Source organism: Gopherus evgoodei, chromosome 1 (genome assembly GCF_007399415.2).
Source record: "Gopherus evgoodei ecotype Sinaloan lineage chromosome 1, rGopEvg1_v1.p, whole genome shotgun sequence".
NCBI classification, from domain to species: domain Eukaryota; kingdom Metazoa; phylum Chordata; order Testudines; family Testudinidae; genus Gopherus; species Gopherus evgoodei.
Genome location: NC_044322.1, coordinates 191,030,673 through 191,050,546, shown reverse-complemented (window position 1 = coordinate 191,050,546; position 19,874 = coordinate 191,030,673). Strand labels below are relative to the sequence as shown.

Below are 19,874 nucleotides of genomic sequence, written 5' to 3'. Positions count from 1 at the left end.
TCTCCATCATAACATATGTAAGCTCCCATCCTGCAAAGACGTACACAAGAGTAGTCTCATTGAGTTATAATCCCTTTTTGCTGGATTTGAGCTACCGACTAAATATATGCAATGAAGAAAATAAATGCAAACCTTATATTCTCTCTTTTACACAGACTGTGCATAATTTAAAACTAGAAAGTAAACAAGCATCTGCTACTATTATTATACTCTCCTCTGATGATCTGAAAAGATTTAACAGGAAAGGCTTTAAGACATGTGCAATGATAGATGTGAACAGGCCTCAAATTAATTTCCACAGTGCATTTTATGTAGACATTTGAAATCTTTGATGCACCTGTTCCAAAAACATTAGGCACATTTACAAATATTTTTAAAACATTTAAAAGAATAAAACACCAAAATGCACTGGAATGTTCTGTCATCTGGGAGGGAGAATTAGGGCACTTCACACTGGAAGAGCAGTGAATTTTTAGGCTTTCAGCAGATGTGGATGCAGGCTTGGCTCAGAGCACTTGTCACTGCTGGGAGGGCTGACCCTTAATGTTCATTTTTCAAGGTGTAAGTGGAAGGAGGTCACGCTGGATTAAAAAGCCAGGGAAGCTGTAGGTGTATTTTGGGAGAGCTTCTGATAGAGTGAGCCCTTTCAGCACACCACTAGTCACCCATTTCAAATATGTATAAGACTGGGTATTCAAGTAAGCAATCACAAGTTCAGAAGCTTAACCAAACTAGGATATGTCCCTTCAGTCTGAAAACTGTGCTGGGGATCTTATGAAAAGAGGTCTTCCCTATTACATTTCTGTACTAGTCAGGATAAAATACTGCAAAAAGGAGCCTCTTGCAGTCATATGGTACTTTCACTTCCACAATTAGTGGACACAACAGCCAAGAGGCTACGGGAAAATGAAAAATAATTAAAACTGTTCTGTCAATGTTTCATAAACTTAAAAATGGTTCAATTAGAATTATCAGCAAAGTTTCAGGTCAAGTCTAGTTTTCTCCATGCTAGCGGGTCCACCCCCAGCATGAATTTTTTTTAAAAAAAAGCCTAATTATACCAATTTAACTCACTCAACAGAACTCCTATTAACCTAATTCACTTTCCCCCAGTCTGAAACTCTTCAGACCTCCCTCCCACAGAATCCGAGAGTCTGATACATGCAAGTAGAACAAGCTGAGACCAGATGCTAATATTGCTTCTCCCGTTAGTGCGAGCTATCTAATATGGTATCTCACCAACGGCATGGGAACCATTCTTTCAAACTCATTGTGCATGATGAAAGGAGGGGGAAAGGAGGCCTTTTCTTTCTGGATCCTGACCTCCTTTTGATGTTATATATCACCATTTTTGTTCTGAGGAGTTGATAGGTATAATGGCCCCTGAGCCAAACCTCATTATTATAGACAAGGACAGCAGCAGCATTCTGTATTTTATACAACTGAGATGCAGCCCTCAGACTTCCTAGCAATTTACTAATGTGATGCTTGGTTAGGCAAAGTGTTGAAGACTCATCTGTAAAGGTTCTTACTACAGGCTATAGGATATTGCAGGTGCAGATGGTCTTACTTGGGTCAAATGGATGTGGCTGTAGACAATTCACCACGTGATTATCAGCTTCCAGCAGCATCAGATGCTCAGCAGTATGCCGATCCCAGATAAAGATATGGCCACAATCTGAACCACTCATTACAAAGTTAGAGCCCCAGAAATTGGCTTCCTTTATCTACAGTAAAAATAAAATTAATTACAAATATTTGTTATGATTTACATGGTTAGTCTAGAAATAACAGATGTGAAGTGTTAATTTTGTAAGTCATTTCCAGAAAGTAATTCCCATCTTCACAATAGTGCTGGCCCTAATTTAAGGATTTTCCAAACGCAAAGTCCATTTTTGAATTGACAACTCTATAAAGCCAGTGAAATAAATCCATGCCTCCTCTCTTTAGCAATTCTGATTAAATATGATCGAGATCGGGTGCTTTATCATTTCGTAACTGTCTGACTGCAAGCATCACTTCCTCCGGACTGTGTTCTGCTTGGTACATTTTTGGATTAAGTTGTAGTTTACATCTTGGTGGGGATCTGTTCACTAATTCACAAAAATGCTCACACTAAAACTTAAATTGTGCATCAATAACCTGGCAGTATTCTCCATTTTTGTCCTTATCTGGTGGAAGCTGCGAGTTAAGGACTTGCTCTGGAACAGGGTTTGAAATTATGCCAAGAGTGGCTCTTGTATCAGGGATATGCTTTTTGCTGTCCCCATGAAATACCCCCAAATTTGGCCTTGAAAAACTAAAGTTCACATATGCTTAGAAAAGATTGCTTAGATTTTAGCAGCTAAAATCTCTGAAGATTCTGTTTTTACTCAGCATGTGCCATTCCCTTTCAGCTCCTAGTGCTCACTAGACTGAGTATGCACTATCCCATCCCCTCAAAGCAACAAAGGATGATCGAGCCCAGGATGATGGGGGTTTAGAAGGACTCTCACTGTAATAGCCGAGTAGCCTTGCTAAATTGCAGGTGCAAGTGGTAACTGTATGCCTGTTTGCTTAACTAATTACTTCTTTTGAATAAAGTTTGGTTATATCATTCAGTGTTGCCTACTGGTGGTCTACTAAATAAATGTACTGTAAGTGACCTAAAGGCTTAAACCTGAAATCTAAATTGGGTTTTATTGCACCCTTATATGCACAACATAATATTAATTAGGAACGTTTCAATATAAGTTACATAAGGTTACACATGTTGTGGGAATAATCTGTCCAAGCCCTTCAGAAACCTGATGGTGTAGGGGGATGGAAAAAAGAAATCTATTATCTACCAAAGGGTGAAAAGCAGAGACAGTTGCCGGATGTGCTGTGGGAGGGAGGGAAAAGGGGAACTGCCAGAGTTTCTTAACTGGCTCCATAATGACTTAATCAATCAGCAGAACCACTCTGGAAGGTGCCACTGAAGCCAGAATATACATCAGTGTTTTTTTTCATGGACCTTTTCTGCTTGAAGATCCAGAACAGAGGCCACCCTTCTCAGTAGATCTTGGTTAGCCCTCTAATACTCTGGGGGTGGTGAGTCACTTACTGGCTCTGGTGATAAGGAAGAGGATGCACAAGGATGCTGAGGTAATGCCTGCTCCGTGTCTTGCAGCCAGGGAGCTGCCCGAGTGACTTCTAGCTGCTCAATGACAGTATCAGGCTCCGGAGAACATTGCCTGCTGATACTCTTGGTGCACTTTCATGGAAACTGACTGAGATGGGAGACAGAAAGTACTAGCAGGAGGACGACACCCCATGGTGTCCAAAAAGGCCACTGACTTGGCTCTGGGATGCAACCTTGACCAGGCCATTGCTCCTTAAGAGGCCACTGCTGACACTGATGCAAGATCCATGGCCCTCAAGTCTCTGACAGAGGATACGCACCACACCTAGATTGGGACACAAAAGATTGCACCTCCAAATCAGTGGAATACATCCCTGAGTCCTCTGATAATTGGGGAGCAGAGCCCATTGGAACCAGAGATAAGTAGCCAGAGGCCACAGATGACAGTGCCAGGTATATTACTGTTGGCTTACTTCTCGATTGCAGCAGCTTCTGAGGCTGTAGAAGGTAGTGGTACTGCATGCTCCTAAAGAGGCAAAGTAGGAACCACAGGCACTGGTACCGGTTGGAAGCCTTCCTCTACCACCACCACGGACATGGATACTGAGAGGTTAAGCAATTCTCTTGTAGCTACTTATGTCTCTGGTGTCATCAGTACCAGTACTGATTCTTTCATTGGTGTCTTTCTATGGATACTTCAGGGATTGGTCTCAACAGACTTGGCACAGGTTCCAGAGTCGATGATCCACTCTTCTTGGATGAGGACTGCTCTAGAGATCCTCAGACCCTCTTCCAGGGCCATTGCCTCCTGCATCAATGATCTAGCCGAACAGGGCACTGAGCCTTTGGAGAGCTTCTCTCCCTGCTTTGGCACTGATGGTAGAGAGCAAGGTGCCACAGATATCTCTGGTGGGGCATGAAAGCTGCAGTACTCCGAGTCCGTTCTGAAGATGATGGCTCTGATGATGGGTGAAGTGCTGCCTCCATATGTAGACATTTGAGCCTGGTTGCTCTGTCCTCAGAGTGAGGCTTAAATCCCTTACAGATGTGACACTTGTCACTAATGTGGGATTTCCCAAAGCATTATAAGCAGCTGAGGTGCAGGTCGCTGATCAGCATTGCCTTGCTACACGGTTATCAAGACTTAAACCCTCAAGAGCAAGGCATGGCTCCTATACTGGAATTTGGTCAAAAAAGACCTAAAACTTGAAAATTAATACTAACATTTATCTATACTATGCTTAACTTACTACTAACTTCTAAGAAAAAACAGGCTATACAGAAGGAGCGAAGGAAGAACTTGCTACAAGCAAAACTCAAAGTGCTTCAACAACAGTCACTGGTGGTGGTAAGGAACTGAAGGGGGTCAGAGGTGGCTTCACGCTCTTAAACCTGCATGCAATGACATGCAACAGCAGAAAGTGCTTGAGCCTCCACACCAGGTACTGCTGAGTGAAAAGAACATGTCTGACAACTGTGTACAGGCCATGCATTCACTTACAGTGGAATAGTTTTAATTGAACATTAGAACTGTAACCATCTTAAAATGTATTATACAATCTTTTCAGCAAGCATATCAATGTAAAAACTACATTATTTCAGCCTAAAATATCAACTCTGCAGTTCTTAAAGCAGTATTTCTGTACCATTGTCCTGGAGTTCCGATGACCCTTATACACCATCTTTATTAAAGGTCGTCTAATATTCAAGGTTTCCAATTCTTCCATCTCTTTCCTTTCTTTTCTTCTTCTGAAGAGTTCCTGAATGCGAGCAACAGCTGATCGTCTAGGAATTACAAAGAGAACACCACTGAAAGACCATTATACAGAGACATAGTCTGCATAGACAGACCTTTTTGAAATAGTGTACTGGGGCAATTACAAAGCACTATCAAATAGCTTAATGAGCCTACTTAAACTCAACCCTTCTCCCCACATTTGGCACAGATTCCAACAGGATTACAATTGTTTGAAGTTACAGATTGTGACCATATTGGTTTAAAACAGGAAGAACATGCAACACAGTGAAATGTCAAGGGTCATGTTATTTTCTTCATTCTCTTTAAAACATACAAACTCTAGAGGCAGGCAAAATTCACATGTAACTTTACTTTGCAATATTTTCCAAATCCTGTAGAACTTCTCCCATCCCCTGTGCTAGCAAAAGTGTTAAAGAGTGAATACATATTTTTTTTGTGAATATAAAGGTTAGCTATTATTAAACACTTAGTTTAACCTTTAATTTTTTTTCTTTTGCCTTTATTACATTTTAATAGACCTTCATTTCTCATTATTTCCTACTTTAGGGTGAAGATCCTTTGTCTGACAGTTTTTTGTCAATGTTTTTGCTATGATGAGATTGAGCAATAGGAAATGTTTAATAGGACTGACTGGGAAACAGAAAAGACCTAGTTCTGAGGGGTAGAAAAATACAATTGTGCTAGGAAGCTGCCCCACAGGAAAAGACTTCCTAAAGTGACAGGAGAGAAAGCAGCTAGGTGAAACATCCTATTTTGTGGCTGCTAGACTCCAGGAAGCTACAGCTTTGGTGATGCTATAGAAATGCTGGTTGCTTGAGTTCTTCCACCTGGTTCACCTTCCTGTCTCCTGGCTGCACCTTTGTAGCTTCCCATCAGCTCCAGCTACGGCCACATTTTTACCTCTGTGATTTGCTCACAGCACTCACTTTCTCCTCCATATGGCTGCTGCCAGCCTGCTCAACATTCTGAGTGGAACCAGAATGTGATGTTTGAAGTGGAACAGCAGTCACAGTAGAGAGTGGGTGGAGGTGCTGATCGCTGATAGAATGTAATGGATGAAACTGGCCATGGCAGAAATTTTTGGCAGGCAACAGGGCCACAGGGAAGGAAACAGTCACCACCAGACTAGTAACTTCCAGCAGGCCAGAAATGATGAAGTGTCATATTTTAGTCACTACCTCTTCAGACTGTTCTACAAGATGGGTCTGTTGCAGAAGGAAGTAGCTGTCTCTCCCACTTCTAGAGCTACTTCTATACTTCATAACCAGAGACAGCTTCTCCTGCCCCTCCCAATCAGTCATCACCTCTCCCAGTTCGGTCTATAGCTTTCCTTCTCAGTCTTGCCATAGAAGAAAGATGGAGAGAAAACTTCACTGGAGGAAGTATTGGATCCGGAAGCTGACAGTAAAGCTAAGTGGGCATAAGAGAAAATTTAATCTACTATAAAAAGTGTTGTGGTCCCCCACGGACAAAATCAATCAATCAATCACCAGTTAGACTGGTCTTTTATTGTTTAAAAAAAAAATTAACCACATTTGACAGAAGTTAGAGATGGAAAAGAATTGATGGGGTCACCCAGTCCATCTAACAATGGACTATTCCTGATGATACATTTCCTAGTGATTTGTCTACTGTAGTTTTAAAAGTCCCAGGAGATGGGGGCTTCCACCACTTTTTTGGGGAGACTTTTCTGGAGTACAATACATTTTGCTATTGGGTGATTTTCCCTGGGAACCAAGCTAAGTCTTCCCTTTTATAGTTGTATCCCATTACTTCTTATTATGTGCCCCTGCCCCACCGCTAAATAATTCTATCCACTCTTTAGTGTTTACACCCTTCAGATATTTGTAGATATATAACACTACTCTTATATTTATTGAATATTTGGATTACTCCCAAGAGATTAACAACATTTTACTCATTTGTCATCTTCTATACAGAAAGGGAAACTATGGAGAGTTATGCATTGCATGCTTATGCAAAATATTTCTGGAACCATAACTAGAGTTATGTGCAGTAGCCATATGCCTATACAAATACACACACGTGTGATTTGTGTACATATACACATTTGAAAAGATCAGCATTGCTATCACAGAGAAATGAACAAGCAGCATCGTGTGACACTGCACCCCATACTCATCACAGTAATAATATTATAATATGGTTATGGCATAATTATGATGCATTTTGTACAAGGTAAGTCATGTGAGATATCATTGGAAAAGTTACGATTTGCTGAATATGATTCTCCTATTTGTATGCATGTATCATTTTTGTATCTGAAGTTATAAATACTGACTATGTATCTGTACTTCAAATGTAGTTACACCTGGGTAATGCCCACTAGACAAAATGCTTTCAGTCTAGATAGTTGGTTGGGAAGGGCCTATTCAGGGCAATGAGCCATAGCGAAAATAATGGGCCTTAGGAGAAGCTTATGTCCCACCTGGTAAGTCTTCCTTAGAATACTCCAGACAGCCTGTAAGTAATAGTTGCTATGACTCTACAAGGACATGTGACCAGGCTACATAATTCTGGACTCTATCTTGGGATGTCTATTTTTCCACAAACCAGTCTGGGAACCAAGTTTTGAAACAACGGGTTCCTGCCGCATGCTAAAGCTATATAAGGCAGGGAGTGACATCATCTGTGGTTCTTCACTCCCCACACAAGAAGATTCCTGCAAACACTATAGGAACAAAGATTGACCTGGGGGAAGTGCTAGACCAAGGCTAAATGGATTTCTAGCTTGTGCATGAAGATCTTGAGGAACCCAAGCTGTAAAGCTAATGCAGCTTGTGCCTTAAGAATCTACAAGTCTACCAGTACGATCAGTTAGATTGGATAAGAATAGCAGATTCTCACTCTATCTAGTATATTAAGATTAGTTTGTGTATTGTTTATATGCTAGGTAATCTGCTTTAATCCATTTGCTATCCCTTATAATCACTTAAAATTAGTGCTGTAAAGTGATTAAAAAAAGATGATTAATCACGTGATTAAAAAATTTAATCACAATGTTAAACAATAAGAGAATACTATTTATATAGATAGTTTGTATGTTTTCCATTTTCAAATATATTGATTTCACTTACAACACAGAATACAAAGTGTACAGTGCTCACTTTATATTTTTTATTATAAATATTTGCACTGTAAAAATACAAGAAATAGTATTTCTCAATTCATTTAATACAAGTACTGTAATGCAATCTCTTTATCATGAAAGTTGAACTTACAAATGTAGAATTATGTACAAAAATAACTGCATTCAAAAATAAAACAATGTAAAACTTTAGACTAGAGCCTACTAGTCCACTCAGTCCTACTTCTTGTTCAGGCAATCATTCAGACAAACAAGTTTTTTTTTTACATTTGCAGGAGATAATGCTGCCCACGTCGTTTACAATGTCACCTGAAAGCGAGAACAGGTTGTAGCTGGCATTGCAAGATATTTATGTGCTAGATGCACTAAAGATTCATATGTCCCTTCCTGCTTCAACCATCATTCCAGAGGACATGCTTCCATGCTGATGGGCTCTGCTCGATAACGATCCAAAGCAGTGCAGACCAACGCATGTTCATTTTCATCATCATGAGTCAGATGCCACCAGCAGAAGATTGATTTTCTTTTAAGGTGGTTTGGGTTCTGTAGTTTTCACAACGGAGTGTTGTTGCTCTTTTAAGACTTCTGAAAGCATGCTCCACACCCCGTCTCTCTCAGATTTTGGAAAGCATTTCAGATTCTTACATCTTGGGTCAAGTGCTGTAGCTAGCTTTAGAAATCTCACATTGGTACCTCTATTGAGTTGTGTCAAATCTGCAGTAAAAGTGTTCTTAAAACAAACAACATGCTGGGTCACCATCCAAGACTGCTATAACATGAAATATATGGCAAAATGCAGGTAAAAAACAGAGCAGAAGACATAAAATTCTCCCCCAAATTTAATTAACACATTTTGTTTTAATGAGCGTTATCAGCATGGGAGCATGTTCTCTGGAATGGTGGCCAAAGCATGAAGGGGCTTACGAATGTTTAGCATATCTGGCATGTAAATACCTTGCTATGCTGCCTACAAAAGTGCCATGCGAACTCCTGTTCTCACTGATGACGTAAATAAGAAATGGGCAGCATTATCTCCTGTAAGTGTAAACAAACTCTTAGCTTTTGGCTGAACAAGAAGTAGGACTGAGTGGACTTGTAGGCTCGAAGTTTTCCATGTTTTATTTTTGAGTGCAGTATGTAACAAAAAAAAACCCATTTATAAGTTATTATTTCATGATAAAGAGATCGCACTATGGTATTTGTATAAGGCGAAGTGAAAAATACAATTTCTTTTGTTTATCATTTTTACAGTGCAAATATTTGTAATAAAAATAATATAAAGTGAGTACGGTACACTTTGTATTGTGTTGTAATTGAAATCAATATATTTGAAAATGTAGAAAAACATCCAAAATATTTAATAAATTTCAATTGGTATTCTATTAACAGTGTGATAAAAACTGTGATTAATCGCAATTCAGTTTTTAAATTGTGATTAATTTTTTTGAGTTAATTGCGTGAGTTAACTGCGATTGACAGCCCTACTTAAAATCTATCTTTTCCAGTTAATAAATTTATTTTATGTTTTAATCCAAACCAGTGAGCTTTGACTGGAGTGCTTGAGGAAAATCTCTGCTTGGTTACCATACATGTGCATTGTTCTCTTCACATTGAGGGAGAGGCGGACCGAGTATTAAACCCATATACTAACCCAGATTTGACCACGGCAAGAATCACCTTTGCATCTTGGCACACCCAGGATGCTTCACTCATGCCTCTCAAATGAGGACCTAGCCACTGTGATACACATGTTATCAATCACACTGATGCTTTCCAAACACCGATTAACTTCAGAGGTGAATCTATAATCCTGGTTCTAAGTGAAAAGGTACTAATGGACTGTAATTTAGCTATCTCTGACATGGGGCCATCCGGAGAGTAACCATAATACAACTACACTCTCTTCACAGGGAGGTTCTGGCTATCAGGCTTTGAGAACAAAGTATTCTTGATGGTGAGACTCTGGCTACCGAACTCCTTGCCAGACAAGACCAGACTAGGCCCTCGCCCAACGATGCTTCAGATGCATGGGGAAAAGACACCATTTGATAAAGCCTCCCCCACAATTGCTGTTATGTGTACAGATTGTTTGCTTTAATTTAAAAATTACACATCTCTGTGCTGGAAGTACAAAAAGAGCAGCATATTTTCGTTCTGGGCTTTTGTGCATTTTTAATTTTAGATACAATGGTAACAGCTATGATATAAAACTATAAATTTAGATAGCAATCTGAAAATTTGGTGTAGGTTCACACATACACAAAGCCAGCAGAGAAAGTAAGATGCTGTGCAATTATTTTAATGTTCCAAATTTTGATCTTTGCTAAGTTTGAACAATTTAAAAAAAAAATTGCACACACTTCACCGAACATGAGAAGTAGGGTTGCTGCCAACCCTCCAGAACTGCCCTGGACTCTCCAGGAACTAAAGATTCATCTTTAATTAACTATTATGTGAAGAAACCTCCAGCAAGACGTCCAACCAAAATTGGCAACCCTAATGAGAAGTCAGAAAGTAATCTGTGATACATACAGTGGTACAGCACTTTTCTGGTGACCTCACTAGTTACTGCTGAATATATATTATTTAATCGTATTTTAGAAGTAAATTTCTAGCCATTATGATTGTGAAGAAAATGTGAATGTAACCCTAAGTAATGTTGTCTTACTGAAACTGCAGATAACAACAATACCTTTAAAAAGTTCTGTTCACAATACAGAAAGTTATGCTGCAGAATGCAATTACACAATGATTTGATCCGGTACACTGAGAGAGACTGAACTATGTTTTGACTATGTCCCCATACTGTGCTAAAGCCTTTATTTTAGGATAATTCAGGGACACTATGGTCTTAACTACATTACAAAATCAAAACCAATGTTCTATTCATGTTGAGTGCTACCTTGATATATCATCCCATAATAAAAGTAGGTTTGTGTTGCGTATATGGAACAGGACTCAAGAAGGTGTGTAGTGCCTCAGTCATCTCAATAGTGTGTTAAATTTTCATCAGATTTCAAAGGTAAGTATTGTTGTTATACATTTCATTTCTAATCATTTCAGCAGGAGTATCCAAGTAGTCTTGGATAGGGATAGCACTTTTTTCCTAGACTAACTCCAGCAGAGCCAAATTTGAATCTTGAAAACAAATGGTCATAAAGGAAATTTTTTCCTAGTTGTGTTATTCAAGAACAGCTCATACTTTCTACAAAGTTCCCACAAAATTCACTTTTAGACTAAGATTTGGAAGCAGAAATTTAAGCCCCCAAAATATTTGTTTGAGATTGAACTGCTACTGAAAAGAATGGTTTGAATGGAGTGGCCATCACACCTTTCCCTGAAGTAGCTCCAGTCACAAACAGAATCTGTATGTCTAGAAAGCAAGTGAATAATTTGATAGGTAAAATGCTATCAAGGTGAAACAAAAATGTCCATTATGTAACTGAAATATCAACAAATAAGACACATGGACACTGAACTGGTTATCCTCCAGTGTAATAATGGATTAAGACAACTGAAGATGCAGCCTGATTTTAAGGCTTTAGCAATCATGCACTTTTAATGACATCACACACCAGCCAACATCATCAGAAGGAGTTGACTGCACAACCAACTAACTCATGGAGTATGGTTATGTGAAAGACTCAACGCTTGGAGTACTTGCACATAAAAAACCTGCAATTTCAAAACAATGTTTATGATGACAAGGAAGAAAGGTTTAGTGGTTTAAAAAAGCGTGGGCAGTCAAGAAACCTGAATCCTATTATCTCTGCCACTGTTTTGCTGTGACTAAGCTGCTGCATCTGAAGGGTAGTGATGCTAATCTATTTCACAGGGACATTCTTTTATTAAGTGTTTAAAGATTCTTGAACAGAAGATGCTAGTCAAGTTCAAAGTATTATTACCCTGGACTTTATAAGTGAAGCACAATAATTGAAACACACAGCTTTTTCTTTTTGTATCCCCAACAAATATACATAAAAACATTGTATTAATCGCAAAAGAACTTGTGTGCCCAAACCGTATCACATATAGGTACTTGAAAGCACTCATTCTGCATCACCCTCCAGTTGAAAATACTAGCAAAAGTGATTGAATTATGCAGGGCCGGCTCTAGCCATTTCGCCGCCCCAAGCACGGCGGCACGCCGCGGGGAGCGCTTGCCGGTCCCGCGGCTCCAGTGGACCTCCCGCAGGCCTACCTGAGGATGCTCCACAGGAGCCGCGGGACCAGCGGACCCTCCACAGGGACACTTGCGGGAGGTCCACCGGTGCCGCCTGCCGCCCTCCTGGCAACTGGCAGAGCGCCCCCCGCGGCATGCTGCCTCAAGCACACGCTTGGCGCGCTGGGGCCTGGAGCCGGCCCTGGTATTATGCTGTCCTTGCCAAACCCCAAAATATGGGTTTAACTATTCTAATTAGGCCCAAGAATGAATGACCTGTCTAGGCATTTATCACTGTAGTATAAAAGCATTAGGATTTTTCCATTAAATAAATCTGAAGAAAAAGCTGAACTCAAGAGGATGATACAGTTTATCTACGGCCAAGCCTAACATTTGCCTCAGAAGAAATTCTAGGGACACTCAAAAGCAAAAACAACCGTGGAGGAAGAAAAAGTGAAACCTAATAATACATAGAACATTCATTTTTTCCCCCATAAGTAAAAAAAAAAAAAAAAAAAAGGTGGAGTCTTCATCTAAAATCTATTAAGGTTTCCATCCAGAAAATTTTGTGTTTATGTTCCTACAATGAATTTTGCATAATTGGGTAACCAATACATTTGGTCCAGTGTAATATTTTACATACTGCTCCTTAAAAGTTTTTTTGATCAGAGATCTGAGTTCAGCTGTCACTTCTGATTCATATTACTGAGGACTTTTGGTTACGCAGAAAGGCACAAAGCTCAAAAGAGTGAAGTTTATTATTAAAGGATGCAGTAATGATTACGGGACATGCTTCAAAAGAAAGAAAAGAGATCATAACTGTGTCCATCAAAAATATACTCAATGTAGAAGTCTCTTGGAAAGCTGCTGTTGTATATGACATACGCTGATTCTATTGACATAGTTACTTCACTAATATTGTAAAAGGAAGAACACTTTACAGAGCTCTTTTCTACATGCCAATGAAATTCTCAACTCTTACCTAGGTGAGCTTTATTTATCCTGAGAGAATCTAAACTAAGCACCAAAATATTCTGTTCTCTTTTTCCTTGCTAAGAAGTATTCCTGCCTCCTCTTCCTCTCCTCTTTTGAATTAAACCCCTCTCTCTCTCTCTGCATAACACTCTCCTACCTCCCCAAGCTGCAGCATAATTGGACTGCCATCCCAGGAGTCTGTGTGGAGCCTCAGGCTTTCCTACCCATCAACCCCCAAGCTGTTTCTCTGCTTCCGACTCATGGCCAATTCCTTCAATGGCCCAGGCCTTCACAGCAATATCTACTATGTGCACCTTCCCGCCTGATGGAGAGGAGAATACTTGGTGGCAGGGATGAGAGAGAACAAGTGACATGCTAGATTGGAAGATCCTACCAAGTTTTCTAACCTAGTTGCCAGAAGCCATATTGTTTCAATCAAGAGTTTCAACCAAACCTTTCAGCAGTAAGATTAGATCTAACTCAGAAAGCAGCTAATTGTTAAAGCACAGAACATGTTATAAAATTGGCCTGTTTCCTAAGAATTAAGCACCCTAAGCATACATTTGTGGTTTTATTTACCCCATTTACAGCTTATAGAATGTATCTGTACAACATAATATACCTTCCTCCTCAACTCTATCACACCCAGCTAGAAGTATTTGATCATCCTTTCTTTGATCATCCCTTTCACGGGTGCTGGCAGGCTCCATGAATTCCGTTATTTTGTAGCTGGGGAATTGCGCTTCAGAATTTTGTCCTGAAATCTAAGTTTTGATTTAAAAAATGTGTTTTCTATGTTTCAAATAGTTTTTAAGAGAGGCTCTTTGGTTGTGAAGAAAAGCTTCCAATTATGAACTTTCCAATGCAGTGACACATTCCTATTTGTTAAGACAGCTTTGATGTGTGAACTGCCCCAATCATTTTAACTAGATGTTGACTCTGAATCCTAACAAATAATTAAAGGCTGGTCTATGCTACAGAGTTAGGTTAGCCTAAGGCAGCTTACGTCGACCTAACTCTAAGAGTTCACACTAAAATGTCAGTCCCGCTAATGTAAGTCGCTGACTAGTGACTTAACTCCACCTCTAGAAGAGGCATAACACTTAAGTTGATGTATTTAGGTCAATGCAGTATCTGTATAGACACTGTTGCTTACATCAGACTGTTCCTGCTGTCAGCCCCGTGTGGCAGGGCTCCAGCTGTCAGTGCCCTACGCTGACAGTTAAATTGGTGCAAGTGCTCCTGGTGAGGATACATACGGCGTACCACCAACAGGAGCATAGTATGGACATGCGAAACTGACTTAATTACTGCAGTGACTGTACAACAGGGGTGGGAAAACTTTTTGGCCAGAGGGCCACATCTGGGTATGGATATTATATGGCGGGCCATGAATGCTCATGAAATTGGAGGTTGGGGTGTGGGAGGGGGTGAGGGCTCTGGCTGCGGGTGCGGGCTCTGGGGTGGAGTTGGGGGTGCAGAGGGTGCAAGGGGTTCGGAGGGCAGAAGGGGGATCAGGGCTGGGCCAGGGGCACAGAAGAGGGTGAGGGGTTCAGGCTCCAGGCGGTGCTTACCTCAAGCAGATCCCAGAAGCAGCAGCATGTCCCCACTCTGGCTCCTATGTGGTGGTGTGGCCAGGCAGCTCTACATGCTGCCCTGTTCGCAGGCGCCGGCCCTGTAGCTCCCATTGGCTGTGGTCCCTGGCCAATGGGAGCTGGGGGGCAGTGCCTGGGGCAGGGGCAGCATGCAGAGCTCCCTGATTACCCCTACGCATAGGAGCTGGAGGGGAGACATGCCACCACTGCCAGGAGCTGCACAGAATGTGGCAAGCCCCCAATTCCACTCCCCGCCTGGAGCGGAGCAAGCTCCAAACCCCATTCTCTGGTGGGAGCTCGAGGCCAGCATTAAAACGTCTGGAGGGACAGATGTGGTCCCCAGGCTGTAGTTTGCCCACCTCTGCTGTACATCAACATAACTTAAGTCAACTTAATTTTGTAGTGCTGACTTGCTTTAAGTGCTAACATTGACTATTTCACTGTCGATCATTTCAGCAGAAAAATAATGTGGTTATCTTTCAGTCCCAAACTACTCACATCCCTTGCCTTCTCAGGTGTCCAATTTCTCAACTATCCCGAACTCAGTTCCAAAAAACCTCGACGGTTATGGCAATATAAAAATCTACAGCACAATTGAGATGAAATTTTCGGACGACAATATATCAACTAACTAATTAGATACTATAAAAATTGCACACTGATTGCATTATTCATTTTCATGTTTAATTCTATACATTTACTTCAAGCTGACACAGAACTTGCAGTCTGCAACACTGGGGTGCTATAAAACTCCAAGAACAGTGAATTTTATCATGGAATTTGGATCCATCTTTCCACAGATTTCAAAAGCCCTTGAATACAGACCTTTAGCCAACTGCATGAGAATAGTAGCTAAAACTCAAATATAAAGGCAAAGGAAAGACAGGTACACACTATTTTCCTTCATAAATTCATATTTTTGGACCTACTTACACATTGTGTGTGACTGTATGCAGGAGCCTTAATATAAGAGATGCAGATACCCTTCTAGAGTAGTCATATAAATTAACCCCTTCAGATGTGTTTCCTGTTTTTTTTTTTTTATAGTTTCATCATTCACGAAACTATAAAAGCATTTTGTCATTTTAAATTAATTCCTTCCATTTGTTAACTTAATCTCCATCTATTGTATCTGGCACTAACTCACACAACTGCTTCTCCTCCTGAAAGCCTGTTGCCAAACTTAGTTGTCAAAACCCTTAGGTCTTCCTACAATTAACACACTGGAGTATTTCACTGAGAGAGAAGAGTATTCCATCTGAAGTGCTTTAACATTTTTTAACTTTATGAGGTGGAGAAATATCCCCCCAAACCCAGTGTCTCTCTTCCTAAATCTGCCTTGGCTATAAAAATTATGCTCAATTCATAAATTGAGCCATCCAAAAATTAAAACAGGCCTTTGAATAATGTATTCCTAAATAGTGCTAATTAATCTTGCTCCAGAATCAAGTGTTCTTCAATATACCACAAGCCAAATCAATGCTGGCACATGCAAAATACAACACGTGCCAAAGCTAATGAAGTTAAAAAAAAAAAAAAAAAAAAGTATTCGCTCTGCATGAGTACACACCTTTTACATTATGATTATTATGGCATACACTAAAGAAATTAATGTGATGTTAAATTTGTACACAGCAATTTCTTCTCACTCTGTTTCCATGCAATGCATGCAGTTAAATATAACTCATCAAGCAATCTGCTCTACAATTTCCAGCATTCAGAGTTTGGCAAATCTAAAAGTGGTAACAGCTAACAGAAAAACTGGTTAGATGTGGAAAACAAAGACCTGGTAAATCCATCATACAGAAGGAAGAAAAAGGGGGAGAGGGAGGAAGATACTGAATTACCTCATTATTCTATCACCTATTGCTGTTCCTCTGATATTAAATCTAGTGAAAGGAACAATAGTTAAAGTCATTCAAAAATCCTGTGTACCAAGTTTTTAAAGATTAGAGTCTATTACAGAATGTGTTCCGATTATTTCAAAGATTCTACTTTTTCCATAAGAGTTAATACATGAAAAACATTTTCATTTCAATCAACCCTCCCCCTCAGTTTTTGCATATTTTTATTAGTACACAGCCTAGGTTTTATAAAATACAGTAATTACTCATCAATTGAATTGTAGCAGGTGTAGCAGCACATTACATAAGCATTTCCATTTTAAATTCTCTATTTTGAGTCCCTTGTGAATTCAAATTTTCCACATATTGGACTGATTTTCCAGGCTTAGTCTCTGCTCAGAGGTGACTTTTTATCAGAAAGTTTGAACCAAACCAATTCAGCTATTTGAATATAGAAAAAGTCCTCACTGAAAAGTGCCTTGGACTATTCAGATGAAAACTGATTTTGTTCAGACATGATTTCTGACTGGTCATAATTCAATTGTGTGCACTTGCAGAACACTTTGCATAGTATTTTCTCACTAAGCCCACAGAGTTCACAGCTAAGGAAAGCCATGCCGTCTGTGCATACATGACTAATTTTGCTAAGCTTTGAGAAGTTTGTGCACATCTAAGTTAGAAGATATTTAGTTGCTTTGGCATGCAAGAGAAGGGACTCTTCTCCCCATGGACTCCCCCAGGAGCACAGGAGATAACTCCCTTCTGCAGACCTTATAGGGTAAATGAAAATGTTCCAGCAGCATCTAGCCAAATAGTTTCACGATATGAAATTTATTTTCATCCTTATTCTTTAAATATACCCTAGGAAATTCTATCAGACAATTGTCCATGGGTGTGTTAAAAATGTCATATTAGATTAGCTAACTAGACCAACCACTATAAAACAGATTTCAAGAGCCAAGCATTTCACTTCTTTTAATCAATATAGGCTTCATCATTTCCTAAGGTAATGTTATACTATAGTAGCCGAGATGCTAAAGCAAAAGAATGAGAAGGCCATTCCATCCTAAGTCTCCCATTTTCAGTTCTGGGTGATAATGGCTCATGGCTGATCTCAGCCCAAAATGTAACAACTTCAGAGAGTGTGGGCAGTTTCACAATTACATAAACCTGCAAAAATACTTGTTTTGGACTTTAAAACCATTGCTGTGGCCTTTTTCTATGTTCAGATAACTCCAACAGCTTTTTAAAAGATATATTTCTACTGAATTCAAGGTAAACAGAGGAATAGTTACATGGGAATCAATGTAAGGAACACTGTCAGAAAACAAGTAAAATGGAAATATTAAAACTATAGGTTTACTATTTTTTTTTTCAGTTTTGCCTTTTTGACAAATTGACATAGCAATTAAATTCTAGGGGGAAAAATCTTCTATTTAACATCTATTTAATCTTCATTACAAGTTTAAATACTAAATCATACTAATACCAGGCAACAGATTGACTGCTACTTTAGACTCCAAAAACACCTAAGTTATGTTCACTAAATGTAAATCCTGGTTAATTGACTTGAAGAGCAGGATGTTTTTATATACCTGATAGAAGCTCTCTTTGGTGCTGTTGTTTTAGGAATAATAAAGTACGTTCAGATTTCATGTTTTCATATCTATAGCATAGGTTTATTGATACTGTTACATTTAGGATAAGTTTTTTCCCTGCAGACACTGTGTTCCTTAAGTCAGGCACTAGAGAGAGTTGGTCCTGTGGATAGATTCCCAGAACACATAACAGTGGGTTAAATAGAGCCAGTTCCCAGTTTGAAACATATTAAAAGTTGGATTAGGCATCTAAATGAGTGCATGTAAACAACATATGAATGATGAATATTGACTCACATTTAGAACATCTGAAGTGTAGATCTATATTCATTTTGTTCAAAATTGAAGAAAAATAGTAAAAAGTTCATGCAGCATGACGTACTACATTTACTTTTTAAGTCTTGCAAACAGGTTGCAAAGGGGTATTCATGTCCATCTGCCACTGATTATACTTAGGAGAAACTGTAAAATCGTGACTCCAGAGAATTTGAGGTATACCCTTTCCAGCATTCCTCAACCGAAAAGTTGAATGTTATAGACAAAAACTAGTCTGGGTTATGTCGCAATCTGAATTTTTCTTCTATATCATTCTTTGTGGAGTTTCTCCAATGTCTAGGAAGTGTTTATCTTGTAGAGATTAAACTTTATTCCAAGTAGTTCAAAGGTCAGTAATGTTTTACCCTGGAAAAGGTCTCCAACAGTCAATAGGATTTTAGCATTCCCTTTTTGAAACTTAGTGTCATCTTCTTCCTAGAGGAAACACACCAGATATTCCCAGGAAGTCAATGGGAATTTTGGCACTTTGTCAAGGTACTTGATTATATTTTTCTGTATTTGCAGAGGGGCTCCCTACTATAGCATGTAATCGAATCTCTGAGAGAGCCAAATGTCTTTACCATAAATCAGATTGAAAAGAATAAAGGGTGAGCAATGTACTGCATCAGTGCTGCAGGCCAAATATATTGAATTACAGCTGTCCAGCAACAGAATTTCCAACTGGGGAAGTAAACACGTCCTTTTCTTTTCTGTCTCTGGACTCTCAACAAGCTGATTTGTGGTCTTTTTCCATACTCCATCAAAGTCTGTTACTTTAAATATCAAATAGGTAACAATAGTGGAATGAATTTTAGGGAATACAACGCTCAGTGAAGCATGCTAATTGATCAAGCTGACTTGGCCAAACAGATAATGGAAAAACAACGAGAAGTCTGGTGGCACCTTAAAGATTTAGTCTTTAAAGATTTTAAAGGTTTAGTCTTTAAAGGTGCCACCGGACTCCTTTTTGTTTTTGTAGATACAGACTAACACAGCTACCCCTCAGATAATGGTAAAGTAAATTATCTTTAAGGGTATCGCTAAATAGGAGCTGGGAAGTGTGATTCCAGCTCAGGTAGACATATATATTTTCAAGAGCTAGTTCTGCTTGAGCTAGTATGCCAAAAAACAGCACCATGACCATGGTGGCACAGACGGCAGCTTGGGCTAGCGGCCTGAGTACAATCCTGCCTGCCTCCTTTGGTACAGACTTGGGCAGCCAGCTCAAGCAGCCATGATCACACTATTTTTAGGTGCTAGCTCAAGCAGAGCTAGCATTTGTACGCTACCCAAGTGAGAATTCCACCTCCCAGCTGCTGTGCGGATGTACCCATAAGGCCCTGATGCAAGATATACAAAAGTAGTTCTACATTTAGTATAATGTTTTGTTGAATAGTATGAAAAGAGTCTTGAA

The 19,874-nt window shown here is 39.6% G+C and overlaps 1 protein-coding gene across 15 annotated transcripts in view; it reads right to left on the bottom strand.

Annotated features, from left to right (window-relative positions):
• DCAF6 (DDB1 and CUL4 associated factor 6) overlaps positions 1 to 19,874 on the bottom strand; it is a 175,366-nt gene that overhangs the window by 4,510 nt on the left and 150,982 nt on the right. For 12 of the 15 annotated variants that reach the window (XM_030581129.1, XM_030581138.1, XM_030581148.1 and 9 more), the window contains 3 exons: positions 16,551 to 16,592; positions 4,750 to 4,888; positions 1,571 to 1,727 (listed from right to left, as the gene is read on the bottom strand). In XM_030581129.1, coding sequence (XP_030436989.1) covers positions 1,571 to 1,727; positions 4,750 to 4,888; positions 16,551 to 16,592 — 338 coding nt within the window. The remainder of the gene's footprint in view (positions 1 to 1,570; positions 1,728 to 4,749; positions 4,889 to 16,550; positions 16,593 to 19,874) is intronic. The other 3 variants (XM_030581156.1, XM_030581246.1, XM_030581255.1) reach the window with 1 other exon arrangement.